Source organism: Prionailurus bengalensis, chromosome D2 (assembly GCF_016509475.1).
Source record: "Prionailurus bengalensis isolate Pbe53 chromosome D2, Fcat_Pben_1.1_paternal_pri, whole genome shotgun sequence".
Classification (NCBI taxonomy): Eukaryota; Metazoa; Chordata; class Mammalia; order Carnivora; family Felidae; genus Prionailurus; species Prionailurus bengalensis.
In genome coordinates, this window is record NC_057351.1 from 31612212 (window position 1) to 31635978 (window position 23767).

The window sequence follows — 23767 nt, forward strand, 5'->3', positions numbered from 1 at the left end:
AGCGGCCGTGTTTTCCAAGTCGCCAGGCCCACCGGCTCGCGAGGACCCCCCTGAAAGGCCCCCAGCTCGGCAGAGGCCGCGCCCGGGTGGCCCTCGGTTCCCCCCCTCCGGGGCCCCCTGCCGGCCCCGCCCCTGCCCGCCCAGGCCCCGCCCCGGCCGCGCGCCGTCCCCCTCCGCTCGCGGACTCACTAGGGCGAGCGAGCGGCGGCGCTCGGCATTGTGGCAGGCGGCGGAGGCCGGCGAGGGCGCCGGAGCCGCGGGTAGCGGCGGGGCGCAGAGAGGCGCGCGCGGGGGTTCAGACGGCGCGGCGCGGGCTGCTGCGAGTGTCGCTGAGTGCACTCACCTTCTGTCTCGCAACTTCGAAGCCAGGGCGTGGGAGCGCGGGGAGCGCTCGGAGCCCCAGAGCCTGAGGAGCGCAGAGAGGGGCGCGCCGGAGCCTGGCGGGAGAGCGGGCGCCGGGCACCCACTGCGCTCCGAGCGCCCGGCAGCCCTCTGCGCAGCGTGGCTGCCGCTGCCCCCACGGAGGGCACGGGCTGGCGCGGCCGGGCGCCGGGGAGGACGGCGAGGAGGAGGCGGCGGCGGCGGAGACGGCGGCGGCGAGGCTGGGGCCAGGGAGAGAGCCCCGGGGGAGAGGCGCCCGAGCCTGGCCGCGGGAGCATGTGGGCCCGGAGCGGAGCGCGGGGCGCGCTGCTGCTGGCGCTGCTGCTCTGCTGGGACCCGAGGCTGAGCCAAGCAGGTAGGGAGCGATCGGGCGTGGGGGCGGACGTATAGGGGACATTTGCGCCCCAGTCTCCCGAAGTTGAAGTGGTCCATCACCGCGTCGGTGTGCACAGGGAAAGCGCCACGGCACCCAAGTTAGAAGGTAGATTTCTCCACCCACCAAAGTGGGCGATGGCGCAGCCACCCCTCGGGCGGCGCAGGCCAGGTGGTTCAGAGTAAGCTTCCTGCCCCCGCCTAGAAGGGATCACTTCTTTTCCTTGGAACGGGTGCCCGAGTCGAGGTCTGCTCCTTCCGGAGGACTGGCCTCCAGGGGACCCCAGGTTCCCCGCGCACGGAGACCCGGGGTGGGGGGGTGGGGGGGTGGGGAAGACTCGCCGCTTCGGTCAGGTGTGCGTTTATGTGCGGTTCGCCGGAAACTTCCTAGTCGGGGTCCGGGCTCGTCCAGGCTCCTACGCGCTGCACCCTCCGGAATCAGCAAACGGGAAGGAGGGATAGAGAGACCTGCGGAGCACTGGAAGTGCGGGTCTGCTCGGCCTGCCGGAGGAGGCAGGCTTGAAAGGCTTTGGCTATCGAAGGGGGAAGGGCCGAATACTGCTCGCACAGCTTTCCCTGCGACCGCAGGATCCGCTGGTCTGGAGGGATATTTTCTGGGGTTTGGTATGTATGTGTGTTGGGGTGGAGGGGAGTACATAGTGATCCTGCCAAGTTTCCGTCTAAATGGGTCACTGACATTCTCCCGGTCCGGGGAGCGGACGAGGTGCGCGTATCTACATTGGGCCTGTAGGATGCCTTAAGGGGGTTGGTGGGCTCCTGAAATAAAGTGCCTACCGCCACCGCCTCCAGCACCTCGCTGTGGTCGTGTACACGTCTCCCTCGTCTGTGGCTGGGCCCCGCGTCGCTGTCTGGGCTGTGTCTTCCCGGCGAGCCGGTGGACGCAGAGGAGCCAACCTTTCTTTGGTGCCGGAACCCAAGTAGGTGAGCTGGCAGCGGCGGCCGGACACCTCCGCTCCCTGGGCGGGGCGGGGCGAGGCGAGGCGAGGCGTGGCGAGGCGAGGCGAGGCGAGGCGTGGCGGGGCGGGGTGGAGTGGGATGGGTAGGGGGCGTCCCGCGCGGAGCCCTCTGAGTTGAGGCTGAGAATGGGGCTGGAAACCTGGCGCAGAAAGTAGACGAGGTGACGCAGCCCTCCCCCTCCACCTCCGCGGTGCTGTTGGCATCCGCCCCCCACGTACACCCCAATAGCCAAAGATTCCTCACTCTGGAATTAATGATTCCCACGGCCTTGGAGCGAGGGCTTGGTTTTAGCACATCCTCCACTTTTTTTTTTTTCCCCCAGCCCTGTGTTGTAAAGTTACGACACAATCATTTGATCCAGGTTAATTACGATTTGGGCAGACTCTGGTATTTAAAGCAGTGTTTTGAAGTTGGAAGGTACTGGTGGGGGAGGGGGCAGGCTGCTGAATGACCAACCTTGTTTTAAAGAGCGCAGTTTAATGCAGGAGGTGCTGGGCTGGGGTGTTGGTTTCTGGTTTGAGGGTGTTTGAGGGGAGGTGATTGAAGGGTAGGGTGAAGTCTTTGTGAACTTGGGCAGGATTGGCGCTTGGGAAACTGTTTTAGAACCAACCGGGCAATGGGATGGGAAATAAATACTGAGGTTACTGAGGGTGGGGGGAGGGTCTCCGCTGGGCAGGAAAAAGACAAGACTGGTTGGCCGAGAGTTCTCTGGAGCCAGGTTCCGCTGGGGAGGCTGGGGGTGGCCTGTCTTTCCTGCTTAACAAAGCATCCAGCCCCCACCTTTCCCAGAGGAAACCCCAGGCCCAGGGCTTTGATGGATTTGGGCACAAACGGAGCCCAGCCAGAAATGGCCTCTAATACCAGGCTTTGATTTCTCACTCGTGAGCAGAACCGGTGTTGGAATTGTGCTCATTACTTAGCACGGCAGGGGCTGCCTGCCCACCAGCCTAGAGAGGGGCCAACTGGTGGGGTTGGCCTGCAGCCTTCCCTCGGCCCAGAGTGTAAAGCCCTTAGAAATCTGCCTTCAGGAGGGAGAACCGGCGCCTTCCTCCTACACAGCTCATCTCTCTGATGCCACAGGCACAGAACTTCTTTCAGAATGTTCTTTGGGTCTGCCCATTGGATCCTTCATGAGTCCCATTTCACTGATGGGGAAAACCAAGGCCAGCGTGTTGGCTTTCCTCAAATCTTGCCTTCACTTGACCACAGGTTGCAGACGTGCGCACAGGGCTGCTCCTCTCCAATGGTCAGGCTGGTTCAGGTCACATTGGATTCCTCCTCGGAGCCCTCCTCGGGGCCCCATCCACCTCTGCCTCGAGGTTTATATCAAGCTGAGGGAGATAAGGCTGTCTCCATAGAAGGTGGGGGGGTCTTTCTGGGAGATGTGCAAGCTCCCCTCAGGTAGCAGGCGCCGCTCTTTCCTCTCACCGCCCCCCTCCCCAGGAAATATGGAGATGAGCTCCCTTTACAGCACTGACGATTTTTAAGCCATAAAGTTTGATGGTGGAGAAATCAAACCCAGAACCATAAAACCCCAGACCCTTAGAAGCGGATGTCAGCAAGTGACTGGCCAGCAGAGGCCACTTCAAAAGCCTGGGTTAGCCCTGAGGATCTCCTGTCACCCCACCCACCTGTTAGCCTTTCCTGGAGCTTTTAATGAGTCTTGCCATGGCCTCTGGCTGGGATGGTTAAGAAGGGACCACGGTGTCATGATAACATTTCCTTTTAAGATGCAATTAAAAATCTGAGTTTTCCGAGTGTCTCTGCTCTGTGTGCATGTGTGTGTGTGTGTGGGGGGGGGTGGTAGTGTAGTGTGGTGTGGTGGCCCATCCGTGTCTCTCTCTACACGATAGCAAACACCCATCTCAAAAAAATGGAAAATCTAGAGGGTCTTAATGAGATTTCTCATATAGAGAAAGTATCACAGCAGGGGAGGAATTTCGGAGGTAATTTCTCTCCTCCCCCCTCCTCCACCCCCACCCCTCCGGAATTCCGGAGGACAAAACAATTCCTCTCTTTTCCAACCCCCTTATTTATGCTGAAGCTTTGGAACAGGCCCGGACGTGCCCCCCGGGGTTACTCGGGGACTCAGGGATAGATCTGGAATCTGAACTCAGGCCTCAAACCTCAGGCTAGTTGTGGCTCCTTCATTCCACTAGCCTGCAGACTGGCCAGCGTGGATCTGGGACCGAGATGCCAAATTGAGGCCCCGCAGAAGGCCAGCGGCTAAAGATAAGGTTTGTTGGGTAGTTAGGTCAGATGGGACTTGTATAGCAGGATGGGGGAGTGGGTGAAGAGATAGAGTCAGAAACTCAGACCCCAGACGGGTGGAACAGGGCTGGACCAGACATCACAAGTAAGGTCCTGAGACTAGCGAAGTGCCCAAAGGTTGCTCCACTCCTGGTGCCTAATCTGCCCTGGGTGAGACGAATCACAGGCCAAGCTCCCGTGGGCTCTGAGACTACCTGGCTCTACATTTTAAAGCTTTGCCTTCATATAAATGGGGCAGAATATATTTTTACTTTCTATTTTCAAGCTTTGGGGGGCTCCATCTCCTCCCTACCCTGTGGCTGTTGGCTGTCGGGCCTAAGATGAGATCTGCTTCCCATCTCTCCTTCCCTCCTCATCAGTGTCTTCTAAGGAGGGCGTGGGCTGCCTAGGAATTTGGGGATGAGGCTAGAGGAAGACCCCTTCTGTTCCCAAGTGCTTAGAGTAACTTTAGGGATTCTGAATGGCCCGACCTGGAGCGCCCCCCTCCTCCCCTGCCGGCGGCTAAGCGCGTTCTTTAGACTCTCAGCTCTGGAGTTGGGCTGGAGACACCCTGTAGGAAAGGGGGTGAGGCAGGGGCCAGGGTTGGGACTGGGGCTGGGGAGTGGGGTCATCTCAACCAGGTGCCTCGGCTGGGGTAGCCTCCGGGGGGAGAAAGGAGGAAGCGGGCATCCCAGGCCACAGGCGGCGCCTCTCCTGGCCCCCTCTTCACCAGTTTCCTAAACAGCTTCCACAAATGGAGTCATTAAAGCTGTGAAGGCAGAATGAAACCAAACAAGTGCCTTCTGTGCTTTTTCTGTTTCGTTTCTTTATTTTTTTTTAAAGGGAAATTTAAAATACCGTAATGAAGATAATACGAGGAAGGGCACTTTCGGGCAGGTGGGGGGAATTCATGCACTGCCCCCTTCGATTTGCTTCGGGAGTTGCGGCTGGGGCGCCCCCCTCCCCCCCCCCCCCGTGGGCCTGCGCTCGGCGGGGGAGCCCCGGCCGCCCGGGGAATGCCTCCCGACCCTCACTTTGCGGAGCCACTTTGCGGAGCCGGGCCCCGGGCGGGCGAGTCAGATTCGCACTCGGCCCCGCTCCGTCGCGGCCAATGCGCCCCCATGGGGTGGGCAAACCGCGGGTCCCACGGCGCTCCTTTCTCTCCCAGTCTAGGCTTTTCTCTCGCTAATGGCAGCGAAAACACATGCTGAAGTGCAGGCATAAATCAACCACCTCCCTGCTCCCATACCCCTTTTGTTCCCTCTTGCTTCTTTCCGAAAGCGCCGAGGTGCTGGAAGCCCCCGAATCGACCCTTGCGGACAGCGCGGCCTGAGCCCGACCCTGACCGTGATTAGCCCCCTCCGCGGGGGTGGACTCCGTGGCGCCCGGCTGGCCTCGCGCTTACCTGGGGGCCCTGCACCTGGGCGTCCCCGCTCCCTCTTCTCTCCCGCACCCCACCGAGCTCCTCCCGCTCCTCCTCGGCAACGCCCCCCCCCCCCAACCAGCCTTCCCTTCTTCTCTCCCCTCCCCTGAGCTGTATCCGTCCACACTGCACCGCCTCTCGACCTCCCAACAGCGCGAGTGCGCCCAGCCACCCTCCTCATCTCCCTGAACGGGCTGCCCCCAGTGCCTCACAACTTTTCCTGAGCCCTGTGGCTCGGTTCTCGGAGAAGGCAAGCTGTGGGTGTGAAAATGTGTATTAGGGACGTGGGCCGAGGTGGGAGTGTGCGGTGGGAGGTGAGGATGGGTGTGGGGTGTTAGGCTGTGGAGGTGAAGGTGCAGGAGGAGGGGATGTGTAGGGGAGAGGCATGCCTTTTGTATATGGGGGTGTGATGTACGTGGCTATGTGTGTTTGGGTGTGTGCAATGTGCATATGGGCACAGCTGTGGTGTGTTTGTGTATAAATAGGTATGTGTAGTGTGGGGACAGTGAGTCACCACCAGGCATGGGAAGCTCCATCCATTGTATGCTGTTGGGAATGTCTCTTCCTGGTGGGACCCAGGCCATTTGCCCTTCAGCACTAAGGAGGCCTGATTTTGCCCTGTGCTGGTGGGGGTTGTGAGCAGGATTTGGTTCAAGTGCCAGGTTCCGGAGTTGGAAGGGCAGAGGCCAGCATCCCCCATTGAGGACAGATAGAACAGGCCTGATTGAGGGTAGGTCCTGCTGCCCCAGAAAGAGGAAGGTCAGCCATAGATAGGTCCTAAAGCCAGCCCAGGAGCTTGACTGACAGCCCCCAGGACAAGCGTCTGAGTCCTTGGGTCGCCTCCAGTTGACTTCCAGCTTACCAAGAACAGTGGCGGCACCTAGGGTTCGGAGATCTGCTCTCTGACCTGGGTCAGGCTCATGCTGCAGCCCTCTAGGGGCAGTGGGGTCTCCTCTGGAATTTGCTAGAGAAGAGGCAGACAGAGCTGGAGTGAGTGGCACCCCTGATGGAAAGCAACATAAGCAGGCATGGCTGGGGCCGGGGCTCTCAGTGGAGGCGACTGAAGGAAGACACATGTGCACCCAGACACACACAGGAGTCCTACTCCACTGTCTTACCACCTCCTTGGTCACCAAGGGTTCCCCCTGCCTTCGCGCTTTGGCCTATATTGACTGCCACCCTTAGCTGTCAGATAAGAGATGAGCCAATGTGGAGCAGGGAGACCTATAGGAAAGTCACAGCGCCACTGCTGGTGCGTATGGCTTTAGTGTTATCAACCCTCTTAGAGGTGGGACCTCACTTGGTCCTTGTGAGAACCCCACCGGACAGGAGGACGCTCACTAGGAAACTGACCTGGGACCCAGATCAGAGCCAGAGCCGCCCTGGCCCCAGCCCTCAAGGTGGTGACTATGCTGGATGCTGATGTCCACTTCAGAACCGTGAAATGCCATTCAGGGAGCCTCAGATGCCAAATGGGGGCAGTGACCGTATAGGTAGGGAGAGCACAGCAAAGTGTAAACTTTGTAAGCCCTGGGGCTTCCTGGAGGAGGTGATGGGAGCCAGACCTTGACTCTCTCTTTTTCAGGTCTTTCTAACAGCATGTCCTGAAAAGATGGGATGGGGGCTAAGCCAGCTAGCTGGGGCACCTGGGCAGGGGTGGCCGGCCCCAGGCCTCTCCCACTCTCAGAGAATTGGCTGTATCGGCATCTGCTCGGCCACCGTCTTGGGCAAGCCCTGTCCTTGGTGAGGCACCCCCTGGCCATATTTCCACTCCTGGGCCTCTCAGCCTCATCCGAAGGGGTGCACCTTGGGGACCTGACCCTCAGCTACCTCTGACTGCAGGCTGGGACCTGGGGTGGAGGCTTGAGAGGAAAAGATATCTCATTTTTCGATTCGTTCCCTGTGGCTCTCAAAGATGGAGTGAGCTCAGAAAATACTTCTTAAGCACTAGAAGGCGTGGTGTCAGGGGTGGGAGCATGGGGTGGTATGCTTCTGTGCCTTCTGCTGTGCCCCCAGGGCGGACAAGAAGGGAAGGACAGGACCCTGTGCCCAGGAACTTCTATGAGCCGGCCAGAGGGGAAGGTTCACTTGTCATTACCGCGGGCCTCAGTTTCCTCATCTGTAAAATGCGGGTAATAATACCATCCTCATGGAGCTGTTTCAAGGATCCTGCGCCCTGGTTATGATAAAGTACTTCGCACAGTGCATGGCACACAGTGGTTACTCGGGTGCCTCCTCCTCAGGAGACAGCCCTGTGACGCCAGAGACGGCTTCCTCTAGAGGCCTGGGGGGAGGAGAAAGGATGGAGGCTTATGGCCTGGAGGCCCAGCAACTCCTGGCCTGGGAATTAGGAGGTTCTGGTGTTTGCTGTTCCGCCGCTGTGGGACAAGTGCCTTTTCCTCTCTGGGTCCTGGTTGGTCTCCCCTTCTGTAAGTTTAAGGTTGGGGAAGGTGGAAGGATGACCTTTAAGGGCCTCAGGTTTTGTTTTGTTTTGTTTTTGTTTTTGTTTTTTTTTGCTTGGTTCCAGCTGAAGAGGCCCCAGCAGCCAGCAAGAGACAGAGGTAGCTGAGGCCCAGAACCACTTGTGTTTACAGAGGCCCCTCTAGAACATCAATATATCGACTGGAATGCCCTTGTGAGCATTATGTGGCCCTGGGTCTCTCTCTGAAGCCATAAATTACCCTTCAGGACCTCAGTCCCTTTTTCCTGTTCCATAAGCATCTCCTGTCTCAGAGGCAGAGAGCCCCAGATGCCAAGCAGGGCCCAGGGGGACAGAGAAGGACCCTGTGGCAGACAGCCTGAGCATTTGAGAGAAGAGGCCCTTGTTCTCCCCGACCCTTCCAGGCTCAGGGGGGCCCCGTGGAGGATGTGGGAGGAACACACTCTCAGACCTAGCCAGACCATTCATTGTTTCATTTCTCAGGGATGGAGGGTGACTGATCTCGGGGTGGGGAACGAGGGATCTGTCTCCACCTCCCCCCCTGGAATATTGGCCCAGCCCTAAAACTTGGTGCACCCTCACATTCGTTCAGAGTGAGCAGGCACTGGGCTCTGCGGTGAAAGTTGGGCAAAGCCTGGGCCTGACCCTTGAATTGGTTTGTGTCCCTTCTTGAGGCACGAGCCGTGCATCAGGTGTGCGCTGCCGGGTGCAAGAGTGAGTGAGACGGCGGAGAGGAGCTCACTCAAAGACGAGCCAGGCCACGTGTGGCCTGGGAGGGATCCAGTGCCACGCTCAGGGGGCAGGCTGTGCAGTCAGACCGCTTGGGTTCAAATCCTGGCCGGGGCACCCTCCGGCTGTGTGCCCTAGAGCAAGTTGCCCTCCCTTCCTGAGCTTTGGTTTCTTCATTGGTAAAGCGGGACTGCTAACAATGCCAGTCCTCATCAGATTGCTGTGGGGAAGAACGAGGTCACACACACAAGAACTTTGCACGTTCTCAAGTGCTCAGTAGCCTCGCTGTCCTCCTCAGCGTCATTATTACTGGTGCCACGTATCGAGTGGTACAACAGGGAGTGTTGCTCCTGTTAAGAGAAGGCTCCTGGGGGCGCCTGGGTGGCTCAGTCGGTTAAGCGGCCGACTTCGGCTCAGGTCATGATCTCGCGGTCCGTGAGTTCGAGCCCCGCGTCGGGCTCTGGGCTGATAGCTCAGAGCCTGGAGCCTGTTTCAGATTCTGTGTCTCCCTCTCTCTGACCCTCCCCCATGCATGCTCTGTCTCTCTCTGTCTCAAAAATAAATAAATGTTAAAAAAAAAAAATTAAAAAAAAAAAAAAAAGAGAGAAGGCTCCTGTGCGCCTGTGTGGCTGGTCAGGGAAGGCTTCCTGGAGGAGGAAGGGTGTCGTTTGGCCTTTGAAAGAAGAGCGGAGTTTGGGTAAGCAGAGAGGGCATTCCTACGAGGGGGTGTATTTGCGACCGGCTGGGGGTGGGGACATCTGGCATGTCCATCCAGGAAACAGATTCCAAATTCAGCCACTGATTAGTATCTGATCATCTGGTACAGTAAGAATTCTGGGGCCAGGGGTCCCTTAGTGCTGTGGAAAGAGCCACGGCTTTGGAATTGAAAGCATTCATTCACTGAGTGCCTGGGCCAGGTGGCTCAGTGTCTCTGGACCTGCACATCCCCACCTGTGAGGTGGCCCGCCCCCTTAACTGGGCCCTGGTGTGCTGTGAGATGGCATATGCCTCTCCCCTACCCTGATCTGGCTGACCCCTGCTTTTCTCCCTGTACATCTCTGGGCAGGAGAGCAAGCGGGCAGAGAGTGACAGCTTTTAGGTTGACCAGAGAGCATGGGAGAGGTGGCAGGATGAGAGAGGCTGCCTGCCTTTTCTGGTCCCCTAGGCCTGGTGGCATCACCAGGTCTGGGAGGAAGGCATCACCAAGGTCTGGGAGGAACATCTTCTACTGAGATCACCCAGGAGCCAGCAACCCCCTGAGGCCCCGAGTGGCGTCTAGAGGCATTACCGGAGTCAGGAGACAGCCGAAGGAAAGCAGCTCTGTAATGTGATCAGAGGCGCCCGCCTGCCCAGCCTGGGGCCAGAGCACCCATGGAAGATGCAGAACTTACCAGAAATTCAGTCAGAAATTCCAGGAAAGTCGTGCCTGGCTCCTTCCCCCATCCCACCTTGGAGCATTCTGTGACACACAGCAGGGCAGAGCGAGGCTCACAGAGTGGGCAGTGGCTCAGGACCAGGTGGCAAGGGTTCCATGGGACAGCCTGGCACCCTTCCCTTTCCTTGTCACTGAGCCAGGGCCCCGGGGACCTGGGTGGAGGCAGGATGGGGTTGAACAACCAGCTAATGAAAGAGCAGCTGTGACACTAGGTGACTAGGAGACTGGGTCTGAGTTCACTCCCTTGTGTGTCCCTGGCACCCAGCACAGACCCCAGCACCTAGAAGGTGCTCGATGAACACTCGTAGAACAGATGGATGCGAACTCGCGGTCAGGCCTTACTCACCCAGCTGCCGCTACGATTCAGTCCCTACCGTGTTTGGACTTGACAGTTGTCGACGTAACCAAAGAGCCAGAAGATTCTTGCTGCTTTGCTTGCAGCCTCCCCACCCCCACCCCACCCCCGCCTTTGCCTGCCTCTCTCCCTTCATCCTCTTCTGCTTCTGCCTCTGAGCACTTACTACGTACCAGTGACAAAAGTCAGAGCCCCCGGGTGTGAGAGAGTTGACTCACTAAGTCCAGTGGAGCCACAAGGAATTAACCAAGTAGTGCAGTCAAGTGCCTTTGACCGCTTTGTGTGGAGAGAGGGGACTCTAGCAGGCATTTGCCGGGCTGGTAAACGTTGTACTTCTCTGCAAGGTGGCCTTCACCAGGCGCAGCTGGCCCAGGCCCTCGCGCAATGTTTGCTTCCTGCTTGCATTCCCAGGCCCATCGATCATTCCCCTCCAGCTTGCCTTCTAGGGCTCAAGAGAACGCCTGTCGCATGCACCTGGGCTCTGGGGCCCGGGAGTAGGTGTGGGCCGAGAGGGTGTTTCTAAAGGCCCATGGGTAGGGTCTGACCGCAGCCCTCCGCCTTCCATGGCGGCTACTGCCAGCTCCTTGGCTGAAGCTGGGTTTGGTGCAGGGGAGCAGTTTTGGCTGCTGGGCGTGGCCGAGCCAGGTCGTCCCTGGCTCTGTGTTCAGTGCTAACATTCAGGGAGCCTCCCTGGGAGATTAAACACCCTGAGGCCCTTGGCTGAGGCCGAGGTAGCCCTGGCCAGTATCACGCTCCCAGCTGGGCACCCCCTGGTCCTTGCCAGGAGCCCCTGTCCCAGGCTAATCTGGAATTCCTGCCTGGCAGCCGGACAGCCAGGGCTGCTGGGCACAGTGACCCCTGCTGTACATTTGACCTGGCCCCGTGTTCTCCTGCTGGTGCGCAGCAGAAAGAGCCCGGAGCTAAGGGTTGGGAAGCCTGGATTCTAATCCTGTCTACCAGTTAATGTGCTGTGTGGCATTGAAGTGGTCCCTTTCCCTCTCTGGGCCTTCAATGCCCTCCTCTGTCCAAAGGATCTGCCCTAGAATTACAAAACGGGGTTCAAGTCCTGTCTCCGTCCTTAACTGTAATTTTCTGAGCCTACCTCTCCTCGCTATAAAAAAAGAAGCCCTGATTGGTTGTTGGGGAGATCGAATGAGATGGGGCACGGTCAGTAAAAGTTGGTTTCCTTTTCTTTCTGCCGAGGAAGAAATCAATCTCAAGTTGCTGGTTACACCCCTTGTTTCTTTCTAATAGTCCCCTCTTGACCTGGGGCACATTAGACATAAGGTACAGGGTGGCCCACAGCACGACTTGGTTGATCCACCTGGGGTTACAGCGAGGGGGAGAAGCCTGCGGGTCATTATGCATTTAGAAGGGCCCTGGACTAGACATCTGCAAGCTTCAGCTCTAAGGCCAACTCTGTGTGACAGAGAAGTCACTCACCCTCTTTGAGCCTCAGTTTACCCATCAGCAAAAGGAATAAAAGAAGCTGAATGGGGGCGCCTGGGTGGCGCAGTCGGTTAAGCGTCCGACTTCAGCCAGGTCACGATCTCGCGGTCCGTGAGTTCGAGCCCCGCGTCAGGCTCTGGGCTGATGGCTCAGAGCCTGGAGCCTGTTTCAGATTCTGTGTCTCCCTCTCTCTCTGCCCCTCCCCTGTTCATGCTCTGTCTCTCTCTGTCTCAAAAATAAATAAAACGTTGAAAAAAAAATTAAAAAAAAAAAAAGAAGCTGAATGTCAGATAGGGCCAAAGGAGAACCGCCCTCCCCCCCCCCCCCCCCCCCCCCGGAGTTAGACAAACCGTTCTCCAAACCTCCAGAGCCGATCTGCGATGGAAGGAGGCGGGCAGAGCAGGGTCTGTTGCCCCAGACACCGTGCGGTTCATCCGAGAGTTGCTTGCTATGGGGCTGGAAGGGCCCACGATTTCACTTCCCTGGCTGGAACCTCCTGCTGGTAGGTAGGCCCTGGCCTTTCCCCTAACCCGGCTGGCCATGGCTATTGAGCTAGATGACAGCGTTTGGGTCACTTCCCATCCTTCTGCGTGCTCCACACCCCAGAGCAGAGGAGGCCGGGGTGCCACGTCAGGGAAGGTTAGCGTCAGGGCCGGCTTTGATGTGTCTGAGCCAGCACACCATCTGCCATGCCCACCAGAAGTTACATAATCCCTCGGCCGGCTGCCCGTTCTTAGAAAACGGGGCAGGCAGGACCAGCGGGGAGTAGAGGACTAGGGTTTTCTTCTCTGCACTGTATTCCCTGGCAGCCCTCACCTCCCCAGCCCGGTGTTCGTTCTCTGAGTTGCTCCCACACCATCCGGTGCCCGAGACATGAATGCAGGGTCAGAGCAAGACCGAGGTTGGGTGGGGACGTGGCGGGCCTCGAGGGCTGCTTGCTGCCTGGCCTCGCAGACCTCGGGGGCCTCCGGCAGGCTGTTTGCTGACGGCACCTGGCCCGCAGCTCACCAGCCCCTTGCTCGTTCCTCTGCTGAGCTCTGATGGGGTGGGGCCAGGGGGGCAGCTCACTCTTCCAGGAAGCAAGGGCAGACCCTCCCGTAGTTGCTACAGAGACGTTCCCCTTCCCACATTTTGTCATGTAGTGAGGATTTTTAATATATCTAAGTAACAGCCACATAATGCTATCCGCTTATTTCCAAGACCCAAGATCCAGTCCTGTCTTTCTTATTTGCTAGCTGTGTGATCTCGGCCAGGTTTCTTCGACATTGTTGGTCTTTGTTTCCTCATCTGTGAAATGAGAATGATAAAGCCTGCTTCACATAGCTCTCTTGAGGACTGAATCAGATAATAAGGCATGCAGAGGACAGAGAAAGCATCCAATAAATGGTAGTTGTCATCCTTGGTTTCCATTTCCATTCTCTCTCTCTCTTTTTTTTTCCTAAGAAAATGATACAGAATGACCAACTCTGGTCCATTCTAGGAATGCAAGGTTGGTTCAAAATCCATTAATATTAATAACATATGCCAAATTAATACCATATACCATCTTTATGAATCTAAGGAAACAAAATCATATGATTAGCTCTATAAATGCTGAAAAGCGTTGGTCAGAATTCACCACCCATTCATCATATAAACACTCAAGAAACCAGCAACTTAAGGGATTCTTTTTTGCATGATAAAATATATACATACCCTAGTCCTAAAGCCAGTATCTTCTCTAATGGGAAAACACTAAAGGCATTTCCATTGAGATCACTAGTGAAGCACGGGCACCCATCATCTCTTCTATTCAACACTATGCTAGAAACATTAGCCAATGTGATTAAATGAGAAATCACCTAGAGGCATAAAAGTGGGTAAAGATGAAGTAAAACTATCCCTACTAGATGTTAAAACCATACTGGAGCACCTGCATAATTAAAGCTGTGGCACAAATGTGTGAAGTGTCAGGCCAGTCAAACATAATAGAAAAGTCCAGAATGAGACCCAGTGCGTAGAGAAATCCAGCATACGACAAAGATGGTGTGACGGCCTACTGGGACAAGACCAGACTTTGAAATAACTAGTGATGGGACAACTGGGTAGTCATTTGGAAAAAGGTAAACTTTGATCCACATTTCGTACCATAGAGAAAAACAAAACAAAACAAAACTCCAAATGGATTAGAGATCCAGATGTAAAGAGTGACACTATACAAAACAGAGGGTGAATTCCTCTTTAACACTGGGGTAGGAAAGGCATTCTCACTAGGATTCAGGATCTAGAGGCAACAAAATAAAAGAACGATCGCGTTTATCATATAAATATTAAAGAAAAAAATTTTTTGACAATAAAGCACCCAAAACTAGTCGAAAGACAAAATACGTGACCAACCAGGAGGAAATGTTTGTAACGGATACCTCAGACAAAAAAACCCTAATATCCCAGTACAGAAAGCACTCTAAAATATTGAGGAACAAAGGCCCAAAAACCTGATGAAAAGATAAAGGCGGGGGGGGGAAAAAAAAGACACGAATAGATAATCCACAAGATAAGATAATAAAACAATGACCCTTAAACACATGAAAACATTAAAACTTAGAAAAACGCAGACTAGGGGCGCCTGGGTGGCTCGGTCGGTTAAGCATCCGACTTCAGCTCAGGTCATGATCTCACAGTCTGTGAGTTCGAGCCCCGCGTCGGGCTCTGTGCTGACAGCTCGGAGCCTGGAGCCTGTTTCAGATTCTGTGTCTCCCTCTCTCTCTGCCCCTCCCCTGCTCACGCTCTGTCTCTCTCTGTCTCAAAAATAAATAAACGTTAAAAAAATTTTAAAAAAAAGAAAAGAAAAACGCAGACTGTTTTAAAACGCAACCCTGAGATCCCACTTTCCGCTTTGTAAGACTGGAAAACATTAAAAGTTATGACCACACCTTGTGTTGGAATCACATTGGCGCATGTTCCTGCCTGGAACTGCTCATTGGTGCAAGCCTTCGGGTACGTAATCTGACGATATTTAACAACCGCACATGCATCCTATATGCACCCAACCACCTTCTAGAAATCTTCCCCTTCAGGGTACCTGGACGGCTCAGTCGGTTGAGCATCTGACTCTTGATTTCGGCTCAGGTCATGATCTTGCGGTTGTGAGTTCAGACTCCACATCGGGCTCTGCACTGACTGTGGATCCTGCGTGGGATTCTCTTCCCCTCCCTCCCTTCTCTCTCTCTCTCTCTCTCTCTCTCTCTCTCTCTCAAAATAAATAAACTTAAAAAAAAAATAGAAATCTTCCCTTCAGGTACACCTTTATCAATACAAAAATACATACGCACGTTGTTTGTAATTGCAAAATATTGGAAATCACCAGAGTGCCCCGGTGGAGGCCTTGAGTCAGCTACGGGACAAGCACATGCTGGGCACCGAGGCAGCTATGAAAAATGATAGCATTCTGCGGGGACTGATAGGGTGTGACTTCCCGGACGTATGGAGAAGCAAAGGAAGCACAAGATAGTATCTATAGGATGCTACCTTTCACGTAAGAAAGAAGTGGGTGCGAGACCAGGCCAGATCCGCACCTGCCTTCTCATTGTGTTTTCACGGCCATTTGAATACTTTCCGCTTCCTCATGCGTGCTCGTAGGTCCAAGCAGTGAGCGCCGCGTCGGGGGACAGCTTCCTGTGCTGCTCCCAGGGAAGATGGAGAGGGCAGGACCCACAGGTGCTGTCCCTGCCCTGGCTTCCTGTGGTCCTGAGCGCATCCCGTCGGCCCCCTCCCTCGGACTCGATTTCCCCTTCTGTAAAATGGGGGCTAATGAATCCCACACCGCTTGCCTCGCAGAGAGGAGGTGGGGTCATCACAGTTCATGTGTGTGCAAAGGGTTCTGCACGTTATTTATTATTTACCCCCGGGGTCCGCAGGTTGATCTTTGGGCCTCAGATAAGCCTTGGATCCTCCCTTTCCAGTCCCTTGCCACACACACGCACACACACACACACACCCCTCCATTCTATGCAGAGCCGCAGAACATGCTGAGGTGGCTGCTTAGTTGGCTTTCACCTTGATTAGTGAGGGTCCCACCCGCACGCACTCCATCTGTGTGCCAGGTGTAGTGTAGGCCCTCTGCGGCCCCGGCCTCCCTCCCGCTCTGGGTCTGTTCTCTTGCCCCCATCAGCCAGTTTGCACATGCTGTCTCATTTCGTCCTTTTAATGACTCTGCGAAGAAGGCCTTAGAGGACCAAACCGGGGCTCAGGGAAGTGACATGCATGACCCACCCCAGTCTTCCAGCAATTATGTCAGAGCCTAGTCTGGGTGTTCCCCTAGTCTGGACTCCACATTCCGTGTTCCTTCCGGGAACCCACTCTGCATCCACTGCCCGGGCTGGGAGCAGGTCTTCCCCCTGTGAACGTCCCTGGATGTCCCCGTGACAGCTGGCTGTGCAGTGATGGTGTCTGGAGTGATTGCGTGGTGATGCTCGGGAGCACTGAAGCCGCTTTGCCAAAGGCAGAAGCCCCACCGGGGTGACAATGGTCTCAGTAAAGAGCTGATGTGCAGAACTGGGCTCTTCCCACCGGCCTGTCCCGGCCAGCACGCCAGCCTTGTCTCTCCAGCCTGTGCCATTTTAAGCGTTGGTCCAAGAGGGTGCATGCTCATGTGGGTACATGAGGAGGAACATTGGCAGCCCCAGGGGCACCTTGTCTGCATGCCTCGGGCCCCTGCAGGTCGGGCATAGTCTGAGGGGAAGGCGCCGAGGCAGGCCTAAGCCTCCACAGAGAGGGAGGGGGCCTCGGGCAGGCAGTGGAGGGCATAATTGCCGGAAGGTCATGCTCCGAGCCCTGAGAACTCTGCTTACCAGTCAATAAGTCGTTTATTACACCCTTGACAGCGTCCTCCTCTGCCTCCGCCCTGAGCCCTGTGCAGTTTGCAGAGGGAAGGGCCTGGCCAGCTCAGGGTCTGGCCTCTCCAGGGAGAGGGGCCGCTGAAAGCCTGAAGTAACTCCCCCACCTCTCCAGCACGGCCCACTGGACCAGAGTGCTTGCCCAAGCCCCTGGCGGTGGGGGGGAGGGGGTTGAGGAACTCTGCTGAAAAGAGCTGGCTGAACAAGTTCCCAGGAGCTTGAGCCTGTCCACCTCACTGCCCTGGACTTCATTTCCAAGGCTTCTCCTAGGGAACCCTAGTGCTTGTGGGGGAGGGCCAGCCTTCAGAGCTTCGCAGAAACCACAGCCCGGCAGACCTCGCGAAGGGGCCCGTGAGGGCCTGTTTCTGGCTCTCCCGCCCACCACATGCCAAGGTGGTGCCCATTATTGCTCACAGGCGTGGAGCACTTCGAGCAAAGAGCACCTTCGGTGGAAATCTGAGCTTCTTCACAGCCCAGGAGGTCCTCAGGGTGAGTGTTTTCACTTCCCTCTTACAGGTGGGGGAACTGAGGCAGAGAGAGAGAGAGAGGGATGGCTTGCCCGAGTTATTGGGTGTTGCTTTGTGGCTGGCTGATTTTTCACCCTTACCAGGCCCTCTCTGCCCTTGCACAGCTGAGAAAGGTTAAGAAAAGAATCATTTGAGACTATTCTAGATTGCCTTTCCAGGACACCCTGTTGTACCTGCAGGTATTACCTCCAGGGAGCTCAGCAGGAGTTGAGAGGGGCTGTTGGGGCTTTAGGTCTGACTGGTCCGAGAGGCTAAGGGTGTTTACCTGTTCAGGGCCTGGGGAAGCTGGTGGTCCCAGAATAGGCAGCGCCCCCCCACCTCCACCAGCCTCTACCCCTCCTGGCTACACCACATCCAAAGAAGGAAATCAAGCTCGAGGAAGATTGAGCCAGTGGCCGCTTTCAGCGGTCTGTGCAGAGTGACCTGGTGAGCTAGCTTGCTTCTGGGAAGAAATGTTGCAGAGACAGCCAGCCACCTTCTCTCTGCCCATTTTGCCCTCCCTGCCACATCAGGCCTCTGACTCTGGGTACCTGGGCCACCTGTCCCCTCCCCGGAATATGTCACACCCTTCCCATGGATGGTCACCACGGGTGAACAGCTGGAAACAGCTTGCGAAGGGAAATTCCGGATCCCACTAGACTCCGAATTCCATGGCCTTCTCTGGCACCATTCTGTCTGGCCTTCGATGGGCTTCCTGGTGTGGGAAGAAGCTCCCCGGGTGTGTCACGGGTCTCGGCCATGGCTGGGACACACGGGTTGCTTCTGTGAAGAGCAGCAAACAGCACCTGGGGGGAGGGGAGGACAGTAGGCTTGACCGAAGCAGGCAGGCGCGCTCCACAGTGGAGTCATTGTCCCACGTCACCCTCTTGGGAGCTGAGATGCCACATCAGAGCACGCCACTGCCTCTTGCTAAGCCTCGGTTTCCCCGTTTGTTAAGTGAGGGGTTTGAACCTGTGAACTCTGAGGCCCTTGAAAGCTTTCAGCTGCACATTTTCTAACCCCCCCCCCACCCCCACCCTTAGCCCAGCAGCCTGTAGAATTTCCTGAGGTCCCAAGAGGGCAGTTGCGACACTGACCGGCTCTTTCCCAGCACATCCTGTCTAGCCAGGACCCTGTCAACAGAGGGGCTGATGAGAGATTTGGCCCTGTAGCTGCAGGGGTGCGTGGTCCCCATGTCTGTAGGCATGCCTCCACACAGAGTGCCCCCCTCAACCCACTGAACTCGGCACGGCTGGCTCCTCCCTGTCATCCTGGTCTTAGCCCCGCTGTCCCTTCCTCAGAGAGCCCTTCCCTGATCCCCTGCCCCTTCTACTTTTCTTCTAGCACCTACTACCACCTGGGATGATCAAACGAGCACGGACTCCCACGCTAGCTGGTTTATTATCTGTACCCTCCAGCATGTAAAGTCCACGCAGGCAGGCCACATATGTCACCCTCCCCCGGTAATATACCTGTAGGCCTGGAACAGTGCCTGGCACAGAGTGGGCCCTTGGTGAACAGGGGCTCGGTGAATGAATACGCAGGGTCGTGTGTGTGAATCTCCTAGAGTTTTTTTCAAAATTCACCTGTCTGGCCTTCACCCCTGGCAGTTCGTACTCAGGGAGTCTGGGCATACGAATTTTGACGTTTCAGACGCACACCCCTTGTTGAGAAGAGACCTGCTCGGTGGTATGATGGGATCACCTCTGCCTGGGTCCCCCCCCCTCTGAGATTCAGACTTAATTGGTCTTAGGGTCTGCCCTGGGCACTGGGAATCTTAAAAGCACCCCAGGTGATCCTGTTTTGCTGCTAAGGTAGAGGACCCGGGATCCAATCCTCTCCAAGGCCTTTCTGGTCCAAAGTTCTGTCATTCTTGGAAAGCCCTGCAAGTTTAAACCACTCTGTGTCCCGCATGGCAAACCCAAACCTCCGGTGGGGGGGGAACCTCCTTGCCCTACCCTCCTGCACAGATAAAGAAAGCGATGCCCTGTTCGACCCTCACAGGCAGGCAGGCAGGGGTGTGCCCAGGGCCCCGTGGCCCTTCTCCTCCAGCGACTCCCCAGGAGCACTGGTGGCTCTGTGCACAGCCCCAGCACCTCCTTTTCCTGGCAAGAGGGCTGAGCTGTGTTGGAACCTGTCTCTTCCCCTCCCTTGGTAGCACACAGCTTTAAATAAGATCTTCATTTACCAGAAGTTCACACCACAGCTTATGTGTTATATGAGAAGCAGCAATCTTGTGCTCGTGGGGAAGTGCACTGAGACGTAGTGGGGGCGGGGGGGGGGGCGGGGAAGAGGGGGCGCTGGAGGAGAAGCGGCTGCAGGGGGCGTGCGGGAGGAAGGAGGGACCCTTGGAATCCGAGCTGGCGTCCTGCCCCGGCCCTGGTAGTGCCATGCTCCTCTGGGCTCAGCGCGTGGCGGGTGGGGGAGGTGCCCCTGCTCTGACGGCTGACCTCATGGCTGCTGGAAGGCTCGGAGCTGGGTGGGAGTGTGAGGTCACCAGCAGCTCTGCCAGCGGGGGGTGGGGGGGGGGTGGGCCCTCCACTGTGCTGCTCCGGGTCATTTACATGTTGTCAGTTGCTGTTGCTGTTGACCTGTTAGTCGCCTCCTGCCCCGCCTTGGAGGCTGTGATAAGGGAGGGATTCGGTGGCCATGGCCATGGACAGATGCGGCTTCTCCCCCACGGTGTCCTGCCTCTGTTCTTTCTTTTTGATGGCATCAACATCAATAAACCAGTTCCAGTTGTCCAGGACTCTACAGGTTCCAAGGTGTCGTCCTGCACTCCCCCCAGCAGCTCTGTGAGGTGGGTGTGATTACGTCGCTTGTGCCGAGGAAGAAACTGAGGCTCGGGAGCGCTGAGTACCTCGTGAAGGCTCCCGTGGCAGAGCGGCGACCTTGCACCGAGATTTCTCTTGGCTCCGCCTACACCTGGTGGGGGACTGGAGGGCAGGTCACCGTCACGTCTCTGTGTGCCCTGCAGTATTTTTACTCCAGCGGTATTTGTGCTGGTGACCTGAAAGCAGAGAGATCAGAGACGGAGTATCCGAGTGCCTGTGACCTTGAGCAAGGCTGCTTCCCTCTTGGGGCCTCAGTTTCCCCAAAGATAAACCAAAAGGGTTGGATTAGGTGGTCTTTCGGGAAGGTGCTACCTCTTAGCTGCCCCTTGTAGGTTTCTGAGTGCGCCCTAGCATTGAGAAGCTGGGGAGGAGGGTCTTACGGTGGCCCCGTCACGGGATCCGTGGTACAAGGCTGAAGTGCATGTAATAAATATTGAGCCGACAAATGCTAAGCCGCATCCCCAGCCTCTGAATAAATAAAAAGTTGCCCAGAATAACAGCCCGGAAAATGCTGGGGCTCCAGCCAGCGCTCACCTTCACCCCTCCCGCTGGCCATGGCTTTGTGCCTCCTCCTCGCACTGTCTCCCCTCCCCCTCCCGTCCACTGTCCATCACTCACTCCAGCCCCAGAGGCAGGCACTGTCCCAGACTGGCCTTAGTTCATGGCTCTGCGGATGACAGCTGGAGCTCACACCAGCCAGACCCTCATGCAGCTAGGGGTGGGGCTGGGGGGTGTGTGCTTTTAATCCCCAGTGCGAGCCAGAAGTCTTTCCTTCTTTGTGGGATCCTCCCTAGCATTGCCAGCCCCCTCCCTGGGAGATGAACTAGCCAACTCCAGCAAGAAGTCTTCTACTGTGATTGCTCCTGGCTGAGGCTAGCAGGAAATTAGGGCCCGGGATGCATAGGTGGCCCCAGGATGCTCCGGGATCCATTGGTCACACTTAGTGATAGTGCTTTGATGTGTATATGAGGGTGTATTTCCTGTCTCTTTGCGTTACAGCTCAGCATTTATAGGAGCAGAGACCCAACTGTCGGGTCAAACATAAAATCACAGACTGTCAGAGCTCTCTCTCTTTTCATAGACAAGGAAATTGAGGCCCCAGGTGAGCATGTGGGGGGTGAGGAACACTTTCCCAGGGTCACACAGCTACAAAGTGGCAGCGCCACTAGATTTGAATGAACATCTAGGGCCTGTGCCCTTGACCCCCACTGACAGTGCTCTCCTCCCAAGGCCTTTGTTGGAGCCCCACAGATGACCCGTCATCCTTGGGATTCAGTCTAGCCCCAGAGGAGAAGTCCAAGCCTGGGGGAACGAGGCTCCTTGGTGCTATTCTTGGTTTATGGACCACCCTGGGAAGACAATGCCCCATCAGAAAACTTTTCCGCTTCATGAAAGGGACCACTGTCACGTCATGGGGTTTCACTGAGAGTGTAGGAGCCAGTCCCAAGAAGCAGAGCCCCTCTGTGGCCTTGCAGGCCCCCAAGCTGTGTGAGAGGCGAGCGGCAGCCTCCTGGCATAGAAGGCTCTCAGCACCAGGCAGAACACAGCCCCCCTTTCCGTGGCCCTTTTTAGTCTTCACGGACCATGTCTCCATGGAGGGTTCCAGTAGTTCAGTGGTGGTTTTAGCCCCATCCTACAGGTGAGAGCACCAAAGCACAGCTAGTCAGGGAACTCGGCCCGGGTCTGAGGGCTAAGGCCACGGCCCAGCCAGCTCAGGTCTGGCTGGGAACCTGAGGGGGGAGTTCAGCTCAGCCCTCCTCTCCTGTTGTCTCCTGAAGGTCCCAGGGCCAGCCTGAACTGGCCTGGAGCCTTGGTATCTAGACACCCTCCGGGGCAGGGCCAGATTCCGTTGGTCCTCAGGCTCTGCAGGCCCAGAACAGACCACCCTATCCCCCTCCTCCCCAGCACCCAGGGCAGGTCCCCTCCTCCCCTCTGGCTGCCGCAAAGCAAATGCAGGACTCCTGCCCTGTTGCTGCTGCCTCTGACATCCCGCCCCAGAAGATAAGGATCCTGTCTGGCGCCTGAGTGCTTTTTTTCCTCCTTCTTTCCGAATCTGTTCCCTGATTATCTGCAGACAGCCCCTCACTGGGGGGCCACCAGGGAGAGGGCCCAGCTCACAGAGAAAGACAGGAGGGGGTGGTGCCCAGGAGGCCTGTAGCCACCAATAGGCCCTGCTGGCCAGACCGCCCCCCTCACCGCCTGCACGCATCTGGGGGCCTGACGGCCATTTATAAGCCCTCACTCTAGCCTGAGCCCTCAGCTTAGCAGAGAGCTGAAGGCTAATATCTCTGGGTGGACTGACCCACTTTAGTGGGAAGAGGGGTATGTGGACGGAGTGGGCCAGAGGGTGGGGTCGCTTCCGTGGTCAGCGTTCCTCAGCATTAGGCCTGGATGGTGCCCAGAGGGGATGTGGTAGTGGCTACAGCCAGCCAGACAGCCACATCCTGTGGGAGACGCTGGCCCTTCCCAGGCCAGACAGGGGCTGAGGACACTTAGGGACAGAAGAGGGAGGGTGCTCAAGGGCTCCTAGAGCCTCTCCCCCAGCTCTGGAGACTGGTCTCAGAGATGGCCAGGGCTGGCAGGGCCTCCTGGCTTCAACCAGGAAATGAGGGGTGACTCCCCATCACCTGGGCCTAGGACCTGGCTCCATGGTAGAACCCCAGCCTTAGACTGCCAGGGCCACCCCTAGAGAGTAGCGAGTCACATTCAGGCAATGTACACAGATAGGGAGACCTGTTCAGAGCAAGAAGGGATCATGCCCCTGTCGCCCGCTGGCAAGTTGGATGCTCTTCCGTTTCCCAGGGGTCAGGAGTCTGCATCACGGGTCCACTGCACTGGGAGTTGGGAGCCCTAGATTCAGGTCAGTGTGTTAACGCTAACATGCTGTGTGACCTTGGGCAAGTTCCTTTTCCTCTCTGGGCCTTACACTCTTCAGCTGTAAACTGGGGAGGCAGCCCACGTGGGATGAGGACATACGGCCTCGTGTTGGAGGTAATATTCTGGCTTGGAGTAGGTGCCCCATAAAAACGATCGTGTCCGGCCATGAGCAGGGACCTCAGGACTGGCAAAGCCCGCTGCAGGAGCCTGGGTGGCGGTCTGTCAGGAGGCTGGGGATCAGCCATTTCCCTCCATGAGTCTTTTTGCCCGTGCAGGCTTTGGAAAAGGCCCTACATCTTCCCTGCTCCCAAGCTCCGCTCGCCATCCCCTCCCCCAGCCCCCTAAAACCATTTGGGGGGAGGGAAGCCATGCAAGATCATTTTTTATGGCTTCCTGGCCCCGGAGCCAGAGGGCTGAGGATTGGGTGGTGTGGGCTGAATTCCTGAGCCTCCCCGTCCGGAGCCTTCAGCTCGTAAATATGAAGCCCGGGGCTGAGAGGATCTGGCCGTTAAGCTGTCAGCAGAGCGCCCACTTAGAAAGTCATAATGTGGTTCTCGGAGCTCCTCGGAGCTGGGCCCAGGGCTCTCCCACCCCACCCTGACGGCTGTGGGGCTCCCTCTGCCTGGGCCCCCCGCTTGAGCCACCAGTCACCCGTGCTTCCTCCTGCTGCCACCCTTAGCTGTGCCATGGTTTCTTCTATGTGCAAGGACCCTTCTCTCTTGGTCACCAAGACTGGCGCTTATGTGGACAAGCTCTGGCAGCAGAAGGGGTCAGTTGTCACCTTTCCCACTCCTTAGCCGTGTGTCCCTAGGCACGTCAGCCCACCTGACACCCCCCTTCGACCTCAGAATGGAATTAGTAGCA

General features: G+C 56.8%; 1 protein-coding gene across 2 annotated transcripts in view; it reads left to right on the top strand.

Annotated features, from left to right (window-relative positions):
- Positions 1-248: 248 nt before the first annotated feature.
- Positions 249-23767, top strand: part of UNC5B (unc-5 netrin receptor B) — a 79241-nt gene continuing 55722 nt past the window's right edge. For both annotated transcript variants that reach the window (XM_043596557.1, XM_043596558.1), the window contains exon 1: positions 249-736. In XM_043596557.1, coding sequence (XP_043452492.1) covers positions 658-736 — 79 coding nt within the window. In that variant the 5' untranslated portion in view covers positions 249-657. The remainder of the gene's footprint in view (positions 737-23767) is intronic.